The sequence below is a fragment of the Bacillus rossius genome, chromosome 6, assembly GCF_032445375.1.
Source record: "Bacillus rossius redtenbacheri isolate Brsri chromosome 6, Brsri_v3, whole genome shotgun sequence".
Taxonomy (NCBI): Eukaryota; Metazoa; Arthropoda; class Insecta; order Phasmatodea; family Bacillidae; genus Bacillus; species Bacillus rossius.
This window is the reverse complement of record NC_086334.1, coordinates 28373325-28396666: the sequence shown is the minus strand read 5'-3', so window position 1 is coordinate 28396666 and position 23342 is coordinate 28373325. Positions and strand designations below refer to the sequence as shown.

The 23342-nt window shown below is 39.8% G+C and overlaps 1 protein-coding gene across 1 annotated transcript in view; it reads right to left on the bottom strand.

The window, feature by feature from the left end:
• The window catches only part of LOC134532937 (uncharacterized), a 429205-nt gene that overhangs the window by 207268 nt on the left and 198595 nt on the right, over positions 1–23342 (bottom strand). The window contains exons 48-63 of the mRNA XM_063370011.1: positions 22552–22734; positions 22177–22377; positions 21890–22060; positions 20597–20716; positions 19877–20257; positions 16752–17198; positions 15565–15882; positions 13843–14163; positions 12991–13308; positions 12287–12604; positions 11426–11746; positions 7977–8306; positions 6663–6968; positions 5736–6053; positions 2344–2667; positions 295–621 (exon numbers count right to left, since the gene is read on the bottom strand). Coding sequence (XP_063226081.1) covers positions 295–621; positions 2344–2667; positions 5736–6053; positions 6663–6968; positions 7977–8306; positions 11426–11746; positions 12287–12604; positions 12991–13308; positions 13843–14163; positions 15565–15882; positions 16752–17198; positions 19877–20257; positions 20597–20716; positions 21890–22060; positions 22177–22377; positions 22552–22734 — 4704 coding nt within the window. The remainder of the gene's footprint in view (positions 1–294; positions 622–2343; positions 2668–5735; positions 6054–6662; positions 6969–7976; positions 8307–11425; positions 11747–12286; positions 12605–12990; positions 13309–13842; positions 14164–15564; positions 15883–16751; positions 17199–19876; positions 20258–20596; positions 20717–21889; positions 22061–22176; positions 22378–22551; positions 22735–23342) is intronic.

The window sequence follows — 23342 nt, the reverse complement described above, 5'->3', positions numbered from 1 at the left end:
CCGAGTTTCATATTATAAGTTTATTTGCAAAATGAACATGAGGACACACGAATCTGCTTGTTGTAATGCTTACACATCGCTGCTGAGTATTGAAAGACTAGCTAACATTATTTTTTTTGTCAAATGACTATCTGACTGGGAGATATCAATCTGTCACTGATGCATCATGCCATGACGTGCTATAAAGAAGATAAGTCTATCTCCAGCATAACAAAAAAAAAAGAGCTTGAATTTTTTTTCCCTTGCAGCCCACAACTTAGAGAGAGCAGTGAAGGAAGAGGCAGTCAGGCTTACTCTGCTGCTGGATGCACCTGGAGAAAGGGTCACCGGTAAAGCCGGGCAAACAGCTACAGATGGGGTTGTGGTTGACGACTTGGCAGCGAGCGCTGAAGCCGCAGGTGCCGGGGCAAGGGTCCTGGCACCTCTGGCCGACGCACGCTCTGTTCAGGGGGCAGTCGGAGCTAACGAGGCACTCCGGCCGGCAAGACGGGGGCGAGCTGAGGCACGTCGGCTGGCAGGAGCACACGGGGTGTGCCGCCACCACGCGACAAGTACTGTACGGCCCGCACGGCGACGGCACGCAGGGGTTAGTTGACTGCGAGGGGGCGGTTGCCACGCTCGCTACGCACACGGAACAACGACCACTGCAGCCGCTGCTGCTTCACACTCCGTGGTGCCAGGTTCGCACCGGACTCAGCGTGGGACTCAGCGGGGAACGAGTGGAACCCTGTTATAACATCTCTGAAGACGCTCGAGAATTTTTTCTTTACGCAAGAGAAAATTTTGCAATATATTCTGATGAGAGAAAGAATCAAGTGAAAGTAAGTAGCTTATTAAGCAGTAAAATAATGTAAACAAGAATGTTATAACAAGTTTCTACAACATTAGAAGGATAACCAAGAGAGTTAAAGGAAAGAGTATAAACAAGGTAGGAAGTTAATAAGTAATAACTACAATTCAAAGGTTAAGAAAACAAGACTAGGTATTCACATAACAGATAATAAGAAGCTACATACAGTATAGTACTTTAGTGCTGACAGCATGTAAGTGAAAAATATAATAGCACAACTACTCAGAGTTGCTATTTGCAGACAACTACATAAATATAGCTGAACAATTTTTTTTCTTATAATAATGCCAAATCATAATGTTGTGTTGGCTAGGCATGGTTCTTTGAGAGAGGAAATAATTTATTACATTTTTAATTTCATCAAATCCTATACTGCTAGAGAAATTCTTGTAGGTACATACATATTAACTGGCTTTCTCAAAAACTCCTATAATGATTTCAATTGAATTTACAGAATAGATGTGTTTGAAAGGAGATTAAATTTATCTACCTATGTCTTTACTATAGGAAAAAAAGTTTTACTGAACACTTGTATATGTTAAATTATTAAAGAAAATACACCCAACTAAAAAATCACAAATTAGAGATATCATCATGAAAATGCTAAATAAATAATGCCCTTTTTCATTAAATGTTTTTATTATCAAATTACTCTGAATAACATTCTACTTCTACTGAGTGAACTCAGTCATCTAGATATTGATGTGACAATACTTACAAAATTACATGGAATACGTAGTATGTGAAGCATAATTCATTTAAAATTTAAAAAACGACCCTTCTTCCAAAATCCATTCCGAGTCAAAATCAATTTTAAAATTGACTGTACTTGTGTCTCCATACACATTACATTACTGCTGAAATGCAGGAAGCCATTTCTTGAAGCTCAAATTTGGAACTAAGCATCAATTTACAAAATATCTAGTTCAGCTATGTGACTGTACACATGTCTGCAAAAACCAACTAGTGAGTACATATATGTGTTCATATATTTTACACTTAATTATGTCATAGTATCTGGGTATTTCATTCTTAAAAGTTAATTATTTTTTGTTAAACCTACTCTATTTTAAGTGGGAAAAAAGAAAATATTAATTATGAAGACACACAAAGACATGTCAGTAAACAGAAAAAAAAAAATGTTTTTAAAATTTACAGGTATTAGAGTTTAGTATAAAATTGAAAATATCACTTTTAAAAGCTGGCTAAAGAAAAAAAAAATATTGCTGTTAACAGTTAATATTTGTACAGTATTGTTTTAAAATTAAATGCTTGAAAACCACACAACATAGATGCTAAGAAGATTAAGGAAAATGAAATAATGGTTATTAATTAAGAGGTAGGTGAAGCTACTGCAGTCACTAAGGTGACTTATTACTGGAGAATAGAGAATGAGTACATTTCATGAACAAGAAGGAAACAAAAGGGAATATTAACGACTGCACAGTTTGAGCAGACACTTGTGAATGAGAGTAAGAGAAGAAGTTTCTTACTAGCAGGCACAGGAGAGCAAGCGCGCAAAGCATCACCAGTGAAGCCAGGCAGACAGGTACAGGAAGGCACGTGGTTGGCCACTCGGCACTGAGCCATGAGGCCGCACGTCCCCGGGCACGGGTCTCGGCACTTGTTCCCGATGCACGCTCTGTCGCGGGGGCAGTCGGTACTGAGAACGCACTGCGGCCGGCAGCCGGTGTATGGGTCACCGAAATACTGCGGTAGGCACGAGCAAGAGCCGGCCCCGTTCCTCTCTCGGCAGAGGGCGTTGGAGCCACACGGCGACGGGCTACAAGGGTGTCGTGGGGCCTCCACAGGCTGCGCTGCTTGCCACAACACACACAGCACACGTCACGCATGCCCTCTAGGCCTCTATCTGCACCTCCCACCACACTGCACAACAATGCACGTCCAGATAGCGCAAAGTGCTGCATCTAGTTTTTCGCTTTGTCAATCAACAGGCACCTGAAGGCCTTCAAATATCTGACTTCCTTCATTAATTTTTTTTTAACTTACCTAGCCTGAAACTTTGAAAACACTACCTTCTGCCACTTAGTCAAATTCATGATATTTCAGGATTCACAATTCAATTACTTACATTCCCAGACATACTTTTCAATTGTGTATTGCCCATTACTGCTTCAGAATTATGTCAATTCATCATAAAAAAGGTTTTAGCTAAAATTATTTGCTATTTATATGAAAAAATACAATTTTTTGTTAACATATTTACTTGGTAAAAATTTACTACAAAAGAAAGCTGTAGTTGTAGGCCTAAATGACACAAAAATGTATAGTTAATAGGTGACTTGCTCATAAAAATCTTTGTCAAAGCTTTTTGGTAGATCAACACCTTAATTTCCTCACCAGTACAATATTTTTTGTGCTTTCTTTGTGCTGTAAATCATTCCAGAAATAACATTCTTGAATCTTAGCTGTACAAGTACATATACTTACTTCAAAATGTGCCACTTCATCATGTACTTTACACTGATGAAATGATGGCAAGAGATCAAGTGAGACATATAACATTAAGTAATCTGAAAATTGTTTTTACAAACATTAAAATTTACAATTTACAAAAAAAGCTGTCCCACAAAAATAATGAACAAGCAAATAATATTGACACAGCTAACACACTGACATAAAATTAACTAATCGAAAATATACTCCCAAGAAAATATGAACCTATTAAAGTGTATCTAAATAGAACCACACTGTAATTGAGGCATATATGAATAATTCATAGATCTTGATGTAAAAGTTGTTTATTTTTTGTGAAGATTTTATTCATGTTAGGTGAAAGAAAAATGGTTTCCTAAAATTACCGAAATAAATTATTTTTGTTGTAGGCTAAGTATTGATGAACACACGAAAACAGAAACCTGGACTGGACAACAACATATGGCCAAATCTGGAAACACTCATACTTACCTCTACTAAAACGGGTAATTCTGACCAAACTACCTGTTCACAAAAAATTCACAGTAACGCTTAACCTAACATCTATTACAGCATTTAATACTCTATAAATGATGCTATGATTGATAAATTTTTGACATCTTAAAAATTAGGAAACTGACCTCATATTTGGATAACTTCATGGGTGTAACTTCGTGAATACCTACATTGATATTTGAAACTATGAGTATGCTTTATTGAACTAATGTCACACTGAAACAATTATTAAAATTTCTTAATGTATGCATGAGTATGAACTGATAAATTGGTTTTAAGAAATTAGGAAACACATTTTCATTTAAAATAGGCAAAACTCCAATAGTAAAGATGTATTTTTAATTGCTTTAAGAAAGTTTATCATAAATTAAAACCAAAACTAATAATTTAAAATTATTTCAGATAATAATTGATTTCTGGAAAGCCTTTGCAATAATACTTTGGCTTTGTTTACTACTTACGATAATTTTGTTACAAAAGCTATATATGTATATATAAGTACAAACACCATTTCAATCAGCCATACATTAAATTGCACTTTATACTTTATATTATTTTACAGAATCTAAGTTGTGTACAGCATTGTGAAAAGGAAGGAAGATGGGTGGTTTTTCTTAATAACTGTATCAATATTTCTTCTTCGAAAAATCTTCGAGGCAAGTACTGAACTCAAATTGTATGAATAGATGCATTAAACTTTGGTGCCCTTAGAATACGTAGAATTTGAAAAAAAAATTGGTTGTCTGTAAAGTCGGTTTACGGACGATAGTTTAACGTGACGTCATAACAAAACATTGATGAAATGATTGATCCAGAAGAAAAGGAAATATATTCGGCCTGAGACTGAGCCGTAATAGGTTTTTGCAACCAAACCATTTAGGCATTAAAAATGTTATATTGTTTGAGGAAGAATTTTTTTTTTTAAATTTTTCTATCTTTTGTATGATAAAATCTACCTCTGCATATATTTATAAATAAAATTGAATCATTTTTATTGAATTATCACTATTTTGTATGGATACAAAGGAGTGAAATGAAATGTATAATTTAATTAATAAATTTACTTTTATTTGCATTCATTAATTCAAATATATTTATTACTTTTGAAATGTTGCATAAGTCGTATTTATTTTTACAAGAACAAAAAAAAAAAAATTTCGCAGCTGCCGGGATTTGAAACAATAACCCTCAGATTTGAAACTAGCCACGCTAACCGCAAGACCACGAGGCCAGTCTTGAAAATAAGAAGTTTCAGATCGTATATAATAATAATAAAAAATTTGTTCACGGTAGGGGAATAATATTATTTCATTTTTATAACACAATTTCATAACAAATACGCATCCCAAATACACCAAACTTATTTATAATGTGTTACAATATTTTTTTAAAACATTGTGCAAAAGATCCCGGGTGCAATTTGAATTATTATGTGTAGGTAACTGTAAAACACCATTGTTGGTTCAAAACGTATTTGAATATACAAAATTACTTTTAAAAATTAATAACCGTACCGATTGTGCTGAAAATCGGTGGACGATCGTTAAATTACGTAATATTAATAATTCAAACGACGAAAATATGATTGAAAAGTCAAATCGATGGTTCCAATCGAGTGGAAGAGAGATGCCACGCATGCGTACAATGAGCATGAAGAGATATGCCACGCATGCATACAATGAGTAAACAGGACACATCCGTAGTGGGACATCCGTAGTGAGACACTTTTTCGTGCGTGCAGCCGGCGTTCATCGATTTATTAGACATTGTCACGTCAAAAAATTCCCGTAATGAATTAATTTTAAATGTTCTTCATTAAGTATCAACGCACGCACTGCAAGGCTGCATGAATATGTTTCAGATGTATATAGAGTATATATATTGCCAAACTGAATGAAACGGCAGTGCCGAGCAGCGCGGCAAGGGGACTCACCTGGGACGGGGTTGCAGCCGGAGAAGGGGTCGCCCTCATGACCCGGGTCGCAGGCGCACACGGGCTGGTGGTTGTGCACGGAGCAGCGGGCGTTGAGGCCGCACGAGCCCGCGCACGGGTCCACGCACTTGTTGCGCAGGCAGGCCAGGTGGGTCGGGCAGTCCTGGTGGATGAGGCACTCGGGACGGCAGTTGGGCGGGGCCCCCAGCATGCCCACCAGGCACGAGCACACGGGCCGGCCCTCCACCACACGGCAGTCCGCGTTCATCCCGCACGGCGACGGCATGCAGGGGTTCTCCAGCAACACCGGCCCGGGCGCTGCACACCACCACGTCGTGTCATACACTCGTACCCACCAACATGCTTATCGTCGCCTGAGAATTGGAGTGTTCTATGTCCATAGAGTCGGAACTGAGATATAAGCATTTGAAAGTTCAAATAACTATGAATATCACGACATAGAACAAAATAATATTGGTCTTAAATTAAAAACAAACATTTTTATGTGCGTAGACATGTGTGGATATAGTACAGATAAATACTAATATTAATTTCGTGTCCACAGCATAAAAAAACCTAAAAAGTGGACATAGAACAATCCAATACTCAGGCGGCGTTATGAAGAAGAGAACAGAGTGTGTATTTTATATATTTTTTAAATTTTTTCTTTACATCTCATCCACAACGAGATCAGAGATGGTAACACCCGACCACGCAAATCAAATATGTCCAAAAAAAAATTAAGCCTTGGCCTGTGAATTTATTCGAGAAATCCAATTGAAGATCGAATTCAGAATGATCACACTGGGACTGTAATTTGTAACCCAGGTCCTTCGAAAAGCGAGCAAAAAAGTCACATCACTTGCCTCCTCGCTCCGTAATTGTAAAGAACAAAAGGAAAAAATTTTTTTTTCGAGATGCAGTTACCTTCACGCACGCACAGCGAGAACGGGTCGCCCGTGAAGCCCCGAGGACAGCTGCAGATGGGGTTGTGGTTGACGACCTGGCAGCGAGCTTCCGCACCGCACGTGCCGGGGCACGGGTCCTGGCACTTCTGCCTGATGCAGGCCCTGTGCTGGGGGCACTCGGCGCTCACCATGCACTCCGGCCGGCACGACGGGGGACTGCCGAGGTAGCCGGCCTGGCACGAGCACACCGAGTGCCCGTTCACCACTCGGCACACGCTGTTTGGTCCGCATGGCGACGGGTCGCACGGGTTCTTCGGTGGCAGCGCTGTGACAGTCCAGTTCCGCATTCACTACTGCTCTTTTCTCAATGGCTCAAAAACATTATCAACATACTGAAAATTAAACTCAAAACCATTGCGATTAAGTGATACAAATTTCATCATACTATGTCAAAACACTATTGCATTTTCAGTGACAGGTATAAAAATCTGATCTCTGTTTCCCATCCTTCTTAAGTGTAGATCCTTAATAGAAGCAAAATTTCTAAAATAAAAACTGGGTCTAGCCTTTTAAAAGAATAAAACTAATAAAATTGGTTCACAGTGAAACTGTACAGTATTTTCTTAATAGAAGAAAAAATCAAATATTAAATAAATAGATAAATATTGAAGTCAAGTGTTGTAACAATTTATTTTGGCCCATTATTCAACTAATATTTTTCGCAATAAAACAAATAATTCAACAGATGTGTCAGAATTACACAGTATTGTTGAGATTGTTAATTCTCATTAAATTTTTATCATAAATGTTTAGTGCAGAAAGAGTTTAATATTTTTGAGCAGTGCATGAAAATTTATACTGTATAAAATGACTACTTTTGTATTTTAATTTTACCAAAACCACAGGTCTGTTTGATTTTAAATGAAAAATAAATAAATATATTGGTCATTGTACCCACCAACTGATTTTGACAGTTCTGTTGGCTAATCATGAGTCACCGATAGAACAGGGCCGGCGAGGAGGAGGATCAGGGCTTGAGCGAGGGGAGGGGGTGGGGGCAAATTTCCCAGGGCCAGGCTCCAGGGTGGCACCAGTTGAGTTTCGAAATTATTTTAAATGCTTGGGTTCACCCGAAAGCACGAAAATCACAAGCATATTGTTAATATAATTGATAGAAAACCTTACAGTCCTTAGATATTTTTTTTTGATTCTGGGGTTTTTTAAGTTGTACATTAAAAAATACGGAGGAGTGTAACAAAATTATTTGCCCTGGCCCCTAGGTTTGTCTCGGCGGCCCTGGATGAAAACATGGTGCAGGACACTCGTACGTTACCTGTGGTGGCTTCGCGGCGGCAGGACTGGAACGGGTCGCCGGTGTGGCCCGGCAGGCAGGAGCACACGGGAACGTGGTTCACGACATCACACCGGGCGTTCACGCCGCACAGCCCCTGGCAGGGGTTGCGGCAGTGGCCGGACAGGCAGGCCAGGTGGCTGGAGCAGTCCGAGTTGATGACGCACTCCGGGCGGCAGCCGCCAGAGTACGGGTTGCCCACATACGGCGGGATGCAGGTGCAGCGAGCCGCTCCGCCCTGGGCCGCGCACTGGGCGTTCTCCCCGCAGGGCGAGGGGTGGCACGGGTCATACGTCACCGGAGGTGTGACAACTGCCGAACATTCACGACGCATTGCATACTCGCTCTCCGGACTAAAAAAAACTAAGTTTGTAAGTTTACTTGGTGTCCACTGCATCTACTAAAAGCAATTAAAAGAAAGTACAGTACACTCCCTATTTAACGCGGTTGTCGGGGGACATAACTTTTACCCGCGTTGTTGCATAACCGCGATGTTTCGATGTGACCAAGGTCAAAAGGCATAAAACACCGCCTGTGTTCTAATAGGTCGGCAAGCACGCACAGTATAGACGGCCCGCCTTTGTGCGGACTTTGCATCCGCAGTTTTCACTAAACGCGGGTGAAAAAAATAAAAATAATAAATTTTAAAGATAAATATTAAATGTTGAATTTTATTTTTTAATTTTCCGCACGCCGCGCACAGTTTGTCGCACGGCCTACGAGCGCGCCACACGCCGCCATACACACGTGCGGCACACAAGCTGCTGCCAGTCTCGTGGTGTCAGCCACAGTATCTGCTTCATCCGAGTGTCCGTAACAAAGTAAGTGCAGTGTGTGCGGTTACACACGATTCTGTGGTCAAAGTCTTCTAAATAGAAAGGCCATAGTAATACTTCAAACCGAATATGAATCGCAAAGTACCGAGTTTGATTGACAAAATAAAAATTCTAGATTTACGTACTTACAGATAGCGTGTCTTTTGTATAAGTATGCAGCAGATACGTGAAAAACGATTCTAGCATTCGTACAATATAAAATAAAGAATCGTCTATCGTGTAAAGTGGTTAGTTAAACATTGTTATCCATGCTTACAGTAAATTATAAATGGTCACGTGTGGGATACAAAAATTGCGCCAAAATAATTTTAGCGCAATCAGTGGCGCCGTATTAAAAAGTCTGTTAAACGTTGTCTTTACTTATTCCATCAAACGCTGTGTCGAGTTGCTGAGTGTGTGTGGCTCGGATCGGCAAGTGTTATATTCCCCAGCCTCTGGTTAAAGGTCGGGAGGCCGCTACACATAAACATTTCCGGGGCTTGTTTACTACCTCACGGCAAAAGTGGTACAGTATGGTTCACGTAAGTATTAGACCACTGGGAATTCCTCGGCAAAGATTAAAAATACGCTAGCTGATTTACTTTACTATTTAATGTTAAAACATTATACAAAAGTAAAAAGATGAACGTGTATAATACAACGAATAATATTACGTCTGTAGGTTCAAGTTGTAACAAAACATTTATATGTCTCCGCTTGTCAACACACGTGACCACGAGAAGTGTGCAGACGGAAATGAGTGAACTACTCAAGGTCACCAGACTTCCCCCCTTTCAGCTTAATCGCCCCTCTCATCTGTGGCGCTTATATTCCACTCCTCCCGTCTACCCGGGTGTCTTGGTCGCATATTCTCGGCTCGCCTCTCCCCTCCCAGCGCTTGCCGACAACCAAGCCTATCCAACATCAATCCCCAGCTGAGTCACGCTGGATAATGTCGCTGGACGATGGGCTTTATCAGGTCCCCTGTCCGATGCTTCATTTGTGGGTTAAAAAAAATGTTAAGAACTAGTGTTTTAGAAAATAACACTGGGCTGGATTGGACCATAATTTGAAAACCCTACAAGATAGAGTAATAATGTACGGAGATATCTTGTTTAGAATTTCACTGCGGACATTTTCTACGCCTAGGCTTTTTTCTGCCCGATGCTTAGTTTGTGAGTTACAACGCAAAATTATCCTAATCGGCTGTCAACCATTTATTCCATTATTATTACAGTAGAAACTCGTTAATCCGGTGACGCGCTAATTCGGGAATCGGATAATCCGGGACGATTTAAAAGTGCAGAAAAAAAAAGAGAAGTAAAAATTGTCAGCGCTTAAAATTAACGTCACGCGGGCCGGCGGCCGGCAAACACTGCAAGCCTTCGCATGGGCCGCCAAAATCTGCAACGCTGTTTGTACCGACCCTTTGTGTCGTCCCCCTTTCAGCTGTCACATTTGTCACTCTTTAAACTTGAGGGGGATGTCCTGACTTCTGTTTCCCGTCTCCCTTTGTTTGTTTCCACCCGCCAACGCACGGCAGGCGCCTGGCGAGTGACGTGTCTGGCTGGCATTCGGCTGGATTAAGGAAGGGGGAAGGGAAGGGGGGGGGCTACCCAAAATTTATGTGTGCAAGTTCAGCACGATCTTATCTTTCTCTCTTCGGCTGTTGTAAATGACCGTGAACTAATGGCTAGGCAGTGCCGTATTTTTTTAAGCCGAGACTAATTCGAAGACGGTCCTTACCGTGAACGGATTATCCGGGTTTATTAAATTTTTTTTTACAGGATTTTAATTATCCGGGCATCGGCGGGTCCCAATTAACATGAATAATGGAGAGTTTACTATTTTTTATCCATCTGCTGCCAAGGCGCAGTAAGCCTCGGTAGATGTTACGTCACATGACCTTGGCCTACCCAGCTGCACGCCGGTGTCTGAGAAGCTTAGCTTGACAAGACCTTCCGAGCTTTTAATCGCTAGTCCGTGAAATTCGGTAATCCGTGATTATCTCGGTCCCGACCATCACGAATTAACGAGGTTCTACTGTGTTGTTTTTATTATTATTATTCATTTCTGATTGGGGGACATGGTTTGACCCGCGATATACCCGATTCCGCGATCTATCGGGGCGCGGTATACCGGGAGTTTACTGTACAAGAAAATTTAATATTAACATAAGAGCTGCCTGTAAATCTGAATTTAAACTATCAAAATTAGCTAAAAATTAAATGCGAAGACTATAAAATTTAAAAGGCAGCACTTAATTTTTCTGAATACATATGTTATTATTATTTTAGTTGTGAAAGTAATATGAATTTACATAAAGACAAGGAAAAATTGTAAACAAACATACATTGTTAACAGTTAACCACATCCTCCAGCTAATTCAACAGAGTTGTTTCGTAAGAGGCTCAAATAGTACTTTGCATGCTGGGAACCATTTATATATGTAGTAAGCAAAATACATTGGTTGGAATTTCTCCTGGTTGCACATACCTAAGATTATAAGTTTAAGCATACAAGAGTTTGAGTGAATGAAGGCAACATTCCAGCAGAAAAACCACACACAAGACCTACATTTTAATATATATTTTTTTTAACGAGAAGCTGACATACCTGTCGGTATCTTGGAGCAACCAACAAAGGCATCCCCTTGGTGACCGGGCAGGCAGCTGCAGTACGGCGTGTGGTTCACCACATCGCACTTGGCGTTGGCACCGCACGTGTCCTGGCATGGGTTGACGCACCGCTCGTTCATGCACGCCTTGTCCCGGGGGCATTCCTGATTCAGGACGCACTCGGGCCGGCAGAACGGAGGGCTGCCGTAGTAGTTGGCGACGCACGAGCACACCGGGCGGCCTTGCTTCACCTGGCACAGCGAGTTGGGCCCGCACGGCGTCGGGTTGCACGGGTTCTTCGGCACCTTGGCGGCTTCGTCTGTTGCAAAGGAAAAACACACGTTTGGTTAATTGTTTTTACCACTAGGATTTATGCAAGTGACACATTTCCTGTAAGTTCACTTCTGATTCAAAAACTGCAGAAATTAGTTGTACTACAATCACAGAGCAGAAAAGATAATTTATCTGTATAATGTAAATTATAGTTCAATCTAATTATTATATAATTAAAATTACACAAATATATCTGGAAAAGATAATACAACAGTGACTATCTTCCTACAATTGATTTTAAACAGTTATTTACGAGCAGATACTCAAACTACTGCCGGTTGCCGATATTTTGGAAAGAAACATGACAAAAGTGTTGCATATCCAAGTTCCGAGCGTGTGTGTTGCCATCCCTTTCAATTTTAATATTATTTAAAGAACCTAAAAGATTGTTTCCTTCCTTTAGCTATCAAATATGTAATAAATTGAAAGCAAAAGAGTTGCAAATTACATAGTGATTGTTTGTACTGTTGTGAAACAATAAAACAAGGACTTAACCGCTCATATCGGTCACGAATCAAGGGCTTACCTGGAATGTAGCAGCTGACGAAGGGATCCCCCTGCTGGCCGGGCGGGCAGCTGCATATCGGGTTGTGGTTGGTGACGGTGCATCTCGCACCGATGCCGCACGTTCCCGGGCAAGGATCCACGCACTTCTGGTTGACGCAAGCGTGGGTCAGCAGGCAGTCGGAGCTGACCATGCACTCGGGCCGGCAAGCCGGGACCGAGCCCAGGTAGCCGGGGACGCAGGAGCAAGAGGCATGGCCCTGGGGCGACACCAGGCAGCGGCTGAAGGGCCCGCACGGAGACGGGTCGCAAGGGTTGCTGGGCCTCTCCACGCCTGTCACTGCACACATCATCTATCGCTGGAGTCTCATGGCAAACACATCACAGCTGAATGACATCTGAACAATAAGTGATGTATGGGGAAAGGGGTATGAAAATAATTAAAGCATGTGTAATAATTCTTATATTTTTGTTGGTATGACCCATATAAACAAAATGAAGGTTACAAGTAGGTACCTAACTAAGCAAAGAGAAGGTTTTAAATAAAATTGAATTTAAAAGCTAACATAAGGAAGAGCTTATGGCATATTTTATGAAAGAGACTGCAGATAATGTGTAAATACATAAGTAGCACATTTTTTAAACAAAGTCCTTATGAGATTTAATAACTATAAACATTTAAGCTATAAATTATTAGAGCAAACTGTTTAAATCCAAGATCCTCACCTGGTTTGAAGGGGAAGCAGCTGACAAAAGGATCACCTGTGTGACCAGTCTTGCAGTAGCACACCGGTATGTGGTTGACAGGCTGGCATTCTGCATTAAGGCCACACACTCCTGTGCAAGGATTGGTGCACTTGTTGTTGATGCAGGAGTGGGTTGCGTCACAGTCCGAGTTGAGGACACACTCCGGACGACATCCCATGTTTGGGTCCCCAAAGTAACCCAACTGGCACTCGCACACAACCGCACCATTCCGCTCTCGACAGACTGCGTTCGAACCACACTGTCGCCTGTCACACGTCTCTGTCTTCTCTTCCGCTGCTGAAAAATTGCAACAACAAATATTTACTATATATCACTTATACCGAATTTTGTTTAAAAAAGAATTGCTAAAAAGTCTAAAACAGTTTCCTTTTTTGGAAGTTCTAACACTATAGTAAGTGGGAAGGCACTCTTCTACGTTCAAAAAATAAATTAATTCAGATTAAAATATTTATATTGTGTGTATGTACACTTGTGTTCATATTGTAATTGTTTGATGAGTACTCCATGAGAAATTACTGGTCAAAGCAATAATACTAAATAATAAAAAAGAATGACATTAGCTTTCCATGAAAAAAGTAAACCTTGAACAGATATTTACATTATCCTTCAATTAATTTTTCCACATAAAATTTCCCATCTGTGAGCCTCAGTAGCCTAAAGGATACAAAATACATACATGATTTTCTTCCTACCCAAGCATAGTGACTATATATTTGCTCCTGGGCTTGTAACAGGAGAAAATGAACAACTCTCATACTCAAAGAACACTACTGCTCATCAAGAGTCTCAACCATTGATAACAGAACGTACTTGGTGGACGAGAGCAGTGCTCAAAGGGGTTGCCCACCAGCCCTTTGGCACAGCTGCACACCGGGTTGTGGTTGATGACGACACACTCGGCGTTGATCCCGCACGCCCCCTGGCACGGGTCGCCACAGTGCTTGTTCAGGCACGCCTGGTTGAAGCTGCAGTCCGAGTGCGCGAGGCACTCCGGTCTGCAGGAGGTCGGGAGGCCGCCGTAGCCACAGCCCACGCACATGGCCACCGTGCCCTTGTGCGCAATGCACTGCACGCCCGGCTTGCAAAGGGACGGCACGCACGGGTTGGATGCGTTCGACGGGCTGGGGAGCGCTGCACAGTACATCGCACTTGCGGTACACTCCAACACACGTATGACTGCGTAATTAACTTACATTCACAGAAGTTTCACACAGCATCAACATACACAAACACAATGAAGAATGTCATGAGAAACTTATTTTCAAACACTTTTCAAACAGCAATGGTTGATATAAGAGCATAGTTTATTTAAAAAATAATTTTTTCATAAGTTAAGCCAGTTGTATGATTCAAAAATATGTTAATTTAATAATGATATACGATTACATATCATTAGAGGCAAGATTATATGGTGAATAGCGATAAAGCTAAAATAACAGCAAAATTACCTAAGTCTATACACCGCCAAATAACTAAATTGAAGTAATTAATACTCATATAACACAGAAATGCAGCATAATTAACCACAATTACCTTTTTATAGATATTAAATATACAATTCATTTCATAAATCTTAGGTTTAGGTTTTTGTTTAAAAACCAAACATGTTACAGGTATGTAAGAAGTACAGAAAAATAGTTTCTACCTATGGTTTTTTTTAAAGTAAAGAAAATAAAAGCAGATTTTAGATAAAACTACGTATATCATGGGATTAAAGACCTATAGAGAAACATCACAAAAAAATGTACATGTATAATGGTTTTTGGGGTTTTAACATTTCATAATTTTTTTATTATTGAATGTTTTAATTGGAAGTTTTCGTTTAACCTACTCTCATCAATATATGTAGTAGTATTGTTTAATGTACACATTTGAGGTGTCTTGCAACAAATTGTTGAAGCAGTTGATCAAAGTAATTGTGCTTGACATGTACTTATTATTACATGTGTTTTCATTTTTAATGACGATTAAGACGATAAATTTTTTTTATAACACCATAAAATCTTGGCTCTACATATTACAAACATACATATAGCACCATTTTTCTGCTCAGTTGTTTAGGGCATGACTAATATACCTATTGTGTAAAGTAATCACCAGTTAATATAAAATTAAATATATGTCTAATGTTTTTAAATGTATTAAAAACAAATGAGGCTATTAATTTTTTTTAAATAATATTCTGAAATAATTACTCAAAATAAGTAATGGGTCAAATACCAGTTTTTTCAAATTCAAATGTCAAATTAGAATCCCAAAGAGTATTTCAAATATATCTCTCAAATCAAATTTTTTAATTTACTTTATTTCCTCTAATATTTTCCTTCAAATCTTTTCCCTCCAATGTTAAATCCTTTGAATACTTAGGATTTGATGATATTTGAGGGGTTTACGATATCATTGGCCATTCCTACCCAAAATGTAAAAATAGATAAAAATAATATTCCACTAAACTCAAAAAAAAAAATACTACTACATATATAATACACGTGTTCACAGTGGTAAATAGGAATACACCGACTGGGCACTCACGTCTGGCCACACACTGGGTGAACGCATCTCCGAAGTATCCCGGTGGACAGGAACAGATGGCAGTGTGCTCCCTGACAGTGCACTTTGCCCTGAGGCCGCACAGAGCGCCCACGGAGCATGGGTTCTTGCACCGGCGATCCAGGCAGGCCTTGTCCGCGGGGCAGTCGGAGTTGAGGGTGCACTCGGGGCGGCACCCGGTCTGCGGGTCGCCCAGGAAGTTCGCCATACACGAGCAAACCGCCCTTCCTGCCATCACCTGGCAGTGAGTGTTGGCTCCGCAAGGACTCGGGTAGCAGGGGTCACCACTTGGAGGAGGCACTGCCAACAGAGAATAGTTATGGTTTCAACACATCCAAACAGAACACTCCAATATTCAATGTATTATTCGTCTAATGAACCTATTTGCATTTCTTCCTGCTGTGAAATTTTTTTCTTCTTCATAGAATAATAGAGATAACCATAAAACCAGAGGAATAAGTAATAGTGTAGGACAGGACAGTCGACAGAAATTAAGGGCCAGGGAGCAAATAATTTTGTTGGACCCCTTCACCACTGCTTAATTAACAATTTTTCCAAGCCTCAATTTAAAAAATAAATAAATAAGTCTAAACACTAAATGTTATCATGGCCATAACTGTAAAGGTGATCTGTACATATTGCATTAGTTATAAGATTTACACTGGATTTTATTAGCAATGGACTTGTAATTTACAAAAAACATTCCCTCTTTTACTGCGGAAAAAGGAAAAAAAACCATAAAGTGTAGAATAATCAGTCAGCATTTGCTGGACAGAATAATAACACAGAAAAATAATACACAATATGTAAAAACACTTTTCTATGAGAAAATAACACACCACTTCGAGATATCAATTTTACAGATGGCAGCGCAGATATGCAACGCAGAGAAGGAAAACAACCCATTTAATAAAAATAGAATGCCCCATGTAAGCAATATTTCACTAATTTGAGATAAGACAAATGAGCCAGTTAGAGTTAAAATTTTGAATTTGACTGCCAATTATGCATAAAACCGGTATTAGTCTTTTTTTCCCCCATTTCATAGAAGTTAAGTCCCAAAAAATGTTTACCCGGTTGAAATTGTTTCATAAGAACATAAAAAAAAAGAGTTTAAAAATTATGCCAGCCTTCAACTAGCAAGATACTGGAGGCGCAGTGGTACATACCTGGCTTAGCGGAACAGCGAATGACAGGACTGCCGATAAGGCCTGGTTTGCACGTGCAGACGGGGTGATGCTTCTCCACGCGACAGGATGCACCCACCCCGCAGGCGCCGGGGCAGGGGTCGCGGCACTTGTAGCCCATGCACGCCCGCTGCGAGGAGCAGTCGTCGTCCGTCCTGCACTCGGGCCCGCGGCAGCCGGCCGGCCCCGCCGGGTCCCCGGACGTGCCTCGCGGGCACACGCACATCGAGTGGCCCTCCGCGGTCACGACGCACTCTGCGCCGGGGCCGCACGGGCTGGGCTGACAGGGGCTCTTCGCCTGCAGCTGACAGCCTGAGTACGGGTCTCCCGTGTGGTCCGGCTTGCAGTAGCACTGCTCCAGACCGTTGCTGACGTAGCAGTCTGCGTTCTTTCCGCAAGGTCCTGGCTGGCACAGGGTCTTCACCGGCTCTGTGAGTCATCATCGCAAACAAATTACTAAGTAACTACAACACTCAATCTGATTAAATGGCAATAAACATTATATTACTAGTTGTTTGTTTCTGTTTGCCACGTGGTTAAGAACTATATTTTCAAAATAATGTGAAAATTTGCTGTCACCCCGTCTCCTTTGCATTGCGCATGTTGCTATTGTGATTCTAGAATTGCATTGCTCGTGTTGCTTACTTACACAAAATCCACCTTTGGGTTACAGATGTGTAGAACTAAGACTACCCATCGCGAGCGAAATTTTTATACTTTACCAAAGGCTAAACAATCCAGTCACTATTGTATTTACGTGTTTATGGCTACATCAGATTTACATTATAGAATTTTCAGATGTTACTAAAGACAGTACCTACAACCATATTTTAAGTCCGATATCTATTAAAGAAAAAAGTGATAACTACTCTGTTATGAATCGCACTACAATAAATGATGCATAGAGTAACTCCATGAATTAGAATCAGATTTATATGCTACAGCTTGAATGTCAGTAATGTGTGTTTCCCTAAATGCATCCAAGTCATTGGAGAGTGAATGGGATTCAAGCCAAATGCTGCAAAGCGAAGAGATCTGAACATAAGATTTGTGTATCAACCATGAAATGGGACACATCTTGCCTATCGTTCAAGAAGACTGGTGAAAAGGCTATGTGCACTTCTTTTTTTTGCCATTCAATTTGTTTTCTTTGTTCAAACACTTCAGGTATCTGTGAAAAAGGTCTAACTTACAATAATTCCAGGCAAAATTGTAGTGTGTGTTCCAAATGAAATTACTAATGAAAATCTGCAACAAAATTTGAGAGTAAACAGCCACAGTCTAAAAGATTGGAAAAGTAACTTGTTGAATTTGTGCGCCACACAGCCCGGGCCTTTAGTTAGTCTTCATGTAGAAGACGAAGGGTGGATATGTTTATAAAGAATGAATTTAATGTCTTGGGCTTCTAATAACTCAAAATGGTTCTCATGTGGTACAGGTTCTCATTAGTATACTAATTATGTTTACATGACTTTCTCGATAAAGTATCCTGAAAACGGTGAATGATAGAGAAAAAATATGTGAAATAAAACTTGTTGCAAATTTAATTATGAAAAAGAAAGGTCTCTACTACATGTTTTGTATATTTAACAGTTTTAATTTTATTGGCAAATCTCTATATGCCCTCCTATGCAGCAGTTTCGTACTGCTTCCACTCTAACTCCAAGCCCATCCGACCGCCATTAGCTATGGGAAGAGTTAAGTTTAAGAACTACACCCCCTACCACTAGACTGTGTTACTTATAGTCTTGTGTAGTTCGTGAACGACCTAGGCCAGACGAACTTTGGGAACTAGTTTGTCAATGATCCCGCTCTTAGTTATTTATTATATACATATTTACTTGACCGGCTGCCGCTTCATTACGAGGTGTTGCTGACCAGCTGACTGATTCGTTTTTTTTTCTTTCTCACAAGATCTCTAGTTAAAATGGAAATTTTATAGTATAAGGTTTAAGTGTTCTTTAGTTTATTATACCAACTTCGAAGTGGCAAACACAGCGTAGCTCAAAATAAAATTTTATGGAAGTTTATTTCAAATATAATTCTACTGTTCTATTACGTCTAGCTGCTATCAATATTTAAATATTACTTTATATAATAATCATATGTTAACTTATTGTCATACTATTTATAGCCCTGGCATGACCTGTAAAGTAATTTTATATGCCATAAACAAAAAAATGTCCTTTATGTTTCTCATTTTTTAACTTAAGAAAAAGAATGTACAATATTCAAATATATAACCGGCACACACTCACACATACCTAAAAAGGGTATTTTACTTGCTAAATATATAAAGTGCTATTTTTTTTGTAATAAATAACTAAAGAGTATCTAGATGTCAAATATAATTACAATATTTTAAGAAAAAAATAGTTACGTCCGAAAAAAAAAGAATTTTAAAGGTAATTTTTAAATTAATGATTATTTAATTAATACTAAAATAAGTATTCCATATGCTTGATTTCATTAAACTGTAAAATATTTTGTTTGTTTCAATAAAAAAAAATTATATTTATATTTCTTTTCTTTTCCTAATAGCATTGTAAATTTAAAGTGGTATTTAAATTTTATTTTTAAATTATAGAACTAGCAAACTGAAAGAGCTAACAAGTTCACCATAGGACTCCGAACACAAACTTGATGTAAAATAATGTGGGAGGAGAGGGACGTTATTCTGTTCTAAATGTTTATTAATCTCCCCTCCCGGTATTTCAACCCTATTCCCGGAAACCACGAGGGGTCATAACAACTGAGTCTTACTGTAGTTATTTACATGACAAAAAAATAGTCAAATCTTAATTTATGTTGACAAATCATACACCTAAGTATATATGTATGTTGGCAAACAACAGATACTTTAAGAAATTTATTTTCTGAAACCAATTTTCTATTTAATATCACACTATCAAAATACAATAGTTTTAAAAACAACAGTAAACATTTATCCAAAACAACACCAAAAATGTCAAACTAAAAAGATGTCAACAACAAAAAATTCAAAACTTTTCTAACCAATTTGAGGGAGATATTTATTTTAAATGTCATAACAAGACGTCTTCAAAAGGCCAATGTACTAGTGAGTGTCTGTGTCTAGCAAGAGGTACCTCTGCAGTTGCGGTAGGGGTTGCCGACGGTCGGGGCCGGGCAGTAGCACGGGGGGTCCCTGTTGGTGTCGCACGCGGCGCCCGAGCCGCAAGGGCTGGGCTCGCAGGGGTTGCGACGCTCCACGCAGCCCCGGATGGTGTTGGGGCTCTCCAAGTACCCCGGCAGGCAGGTGCACTTGGCGAAGCCGTTGCTCAGGACGGCGCACTGGGTGTTGGGCCCGCAGGGTGACGGCTCGCAGGGGTTGGAGGGCAGGGTGCAGGGCTTGGCCGGAGGGCTGCCCTCGTACTCGGGCAGGCAGAAGCACAGCGGGCTGCCGCTCACCATCCTGCAGCCGGAGTTCGGCCCGCAAGGGTTCGGCGAGCAGGCGCTGCCTTCTGGAACTAAAGCACGTCGTTCTGCAGCGGTCACTGAACCTGCTTAGCTACCTGGATGGTCCACGCTTACCAGACAACAACCGTCAAACAAAGCAATGACCAAACATTAGTATGAAGACAATTTTGGATCTCAGTATTTCATAAGTATACTAAACCATTTCAACTGTATACATATAATGTTTACAACTTGGATGAATTTGAGATCTGCTTCTTCTGTTTTAAATATTCTGGGCATTATATTAAGTAACTGTAATAATCATGCTGCATGACCAACAAAAACATTCCAACTTTAGAGTAAATGAAATCAAAAATAAAACAAATCTGAACTCAACACAATTTACTTACTGCAATTCTTAAATGGATTTCCTGTCATTCCCTTTGGACAGAAGCAAATGGGGTTGCCATTGTCAATCTCACAAATAGCTTTTGTGCCGCATGGATTTGGATCACATGGATTGCTTGACCCTAGAAATAAATATCGAAAAAGTAGTAATTACATGCTGTTTTAAATTCCACACAAAATACACATATTTCACATGTTGAGAAAATATTTTAAGTTTCAGATGAAAAAACTGCTCAAAATGCAAAACTACACAAGTAGTAAATTTTAAAACAAAGGAAAACCCTAAAAAGATTGCATCTTGAACATAAAGATTATTTTAGCAACATAGGTATCTAATTATACTGGTGAATAAAATGAAACACATAAAAATATTTAATTTTAAAATTTTATTTGTTGATCACCCTAGCATCTCATTATTATTTACTTTATCATTTATCATCATAATTATTTTTATAATCAATTGTCATTATTACTTTAATCAAAAAAAGATAGTGGTAAAAGTCAAAGAATATAAAAATGTAAAATCTAACATGTGCTCAATAGGACTTAGGGGTCGTCCATTAATCACGTGTTGTTTTTTTAGCAAATTTTTAAACCCCCTCCCCCCTAGTGATTTGTGGTGAGGTTTCAGACTACACCCCCCCCCCCCCCCCCTTTCCCAATAAATCACGTGTATTTTTTTGGTACAAAATATTTTTAAAAATTTCAGAATATTATCTTTAAATATAGGTATAATCTAATTTAATTCTGGAAAATTAAGCACAGTGATAAAAATGTCCACACACACATTAAGGTTGCAGGTTTATTCTCACTGGCATAAAAATAATAAAGTAAAGGCTTATATGTGATATACGCATGTATTCGGCGCCAAAATCACAGTCTTACTGGCGACTGGCAAGCCGAGCCGGGTGGTTCATGTTGCGGCGGGCGGGGATATTGTTGCCTGGCTACGGCGAGTCAAGGTCACGCGTCCCTTTTCGGTTTAGTAGAAATTGCGTGAAAAAATAAATACACGTGATATCTCTCTACACCCCCCCTCCCCCCTTGTGATATTTCGTGATTTTTCCCGACAACCCCCCCCCCCCCCCCACCCTTTTGAGCCTCACGTGATTAATGGACGATCCCTTAACTATGAACTAAAATATAATACAACTTCAAAAATTTCAGAATAACTGATATGAAATTCATTCACAATACTCTAATTAAATATCTCACTAAAACCATCACTGCTATTGAAAATAATGTTTAAAAAAAACATGCTGAGTAAAACAATGTCGTGAAGAAAACGGGCAAACCTTGGCAAGCTGTGGCAGCATTGCCGGTGTAACCCGGCAGGCACTTGCATGATGCCACATGATTGACGACATCACACACTGCATTCACGCCACAGCGACACGGGTTCTTGCACGTTCCACTGACACATGCTTCATTCGACTGGCAATCTTCGTTACGCTGGCATCCAGACACTGAGACAAATGCAAAATACGAGTCACTGTTTTTCGACAGTGCCACATTCATTTACTGTAAGATCACATTCGATGCGAAGTGATGGAAACATATTCTGAGTCCAACTGCTCATTACCTCGGCCACACTCTGTGTACGGGTTCCCAGAGAATCCCTGGAGGCAGCGACACTCCGATGCATGGTTCACGGGGAAGCATTCTGCATTGTCCCCGCAGGAGTCCTCCAGACAGGGACTGATGCACACGCGGTTCAGACGATCACACAGCTTGTTTGGAGGGCAGTCTTCATTGTACTGACAAACGGAGCCCATCGAAGCGACTGCAATGAACATGAAAAACTCATCAACCACATCACCCAGCTATGCAACTGTTTGCTTATAGAACACGAAAGCACTTGTAAATGCTTTGCAGACATCTAATTGAAGTGTGCACTGTGAGCAATCTTGCAAGAAATCAACGACCCTCGGTACGACGAGCTGTAGACCATGCATACCTGTCAGACAGCCGACGAAGCCGTTGCCGTGGAAACCTTCGGCGCAACTGCAGTCAGATGCATGGTTTGCATTGATGCAGACTGCGTTGGCTGCACATGGATTGTGAACATCGCACGGAGGTTGACACTTCCCACTGATGCAAGCTTCCGTCAGTGGACAATCATCGTCGCTAGTGCAACTCACTACAGTGGGGTAACAATCAGACGGCATTTACACCACAGGAGGAAGGAAGAACTAGCATCTTATATACAGAATATAAAAGAAAAAGGTCTATCAAGATAGTTTCCAACTAAAACAACTCCAATCTTTACAACTAAATAAACAATCACATTGGATGCAGCTAAGCCTAGGTTCTACTATTACTTTACAAGAATACTACAAAAATAGTGTTTATCGTACATGTGCTACATAATTCAAATAGTTTACAACAAAAAATATTCATGCTCTTTATAAAAAAACTACATATTTTTCTACTCTATATTCTTACTGTGTACAAGATTACAAATAAAAAGTAAATACCATTTATAGTTTGATGCAAAATCATAATACCAGTGATGTGTGTTTATACATTGTGTTCCCCTTTGTAATAAAAATGGAGAGAAGTAATATACAAGAGAAAAAGCAATAATAACATAAATGAAGAAAGATTTTTTTTTTTAAATTTTCTTGCACATGTAATTTCCTTTTGTACGTACAGAACATTTTTGAACCAAAAGAATACAGCTAAGTAATAGTGCACAGCTACAAGAAAACTATTCTTAATAATTGATGGCTTCATAGAAATAACAAA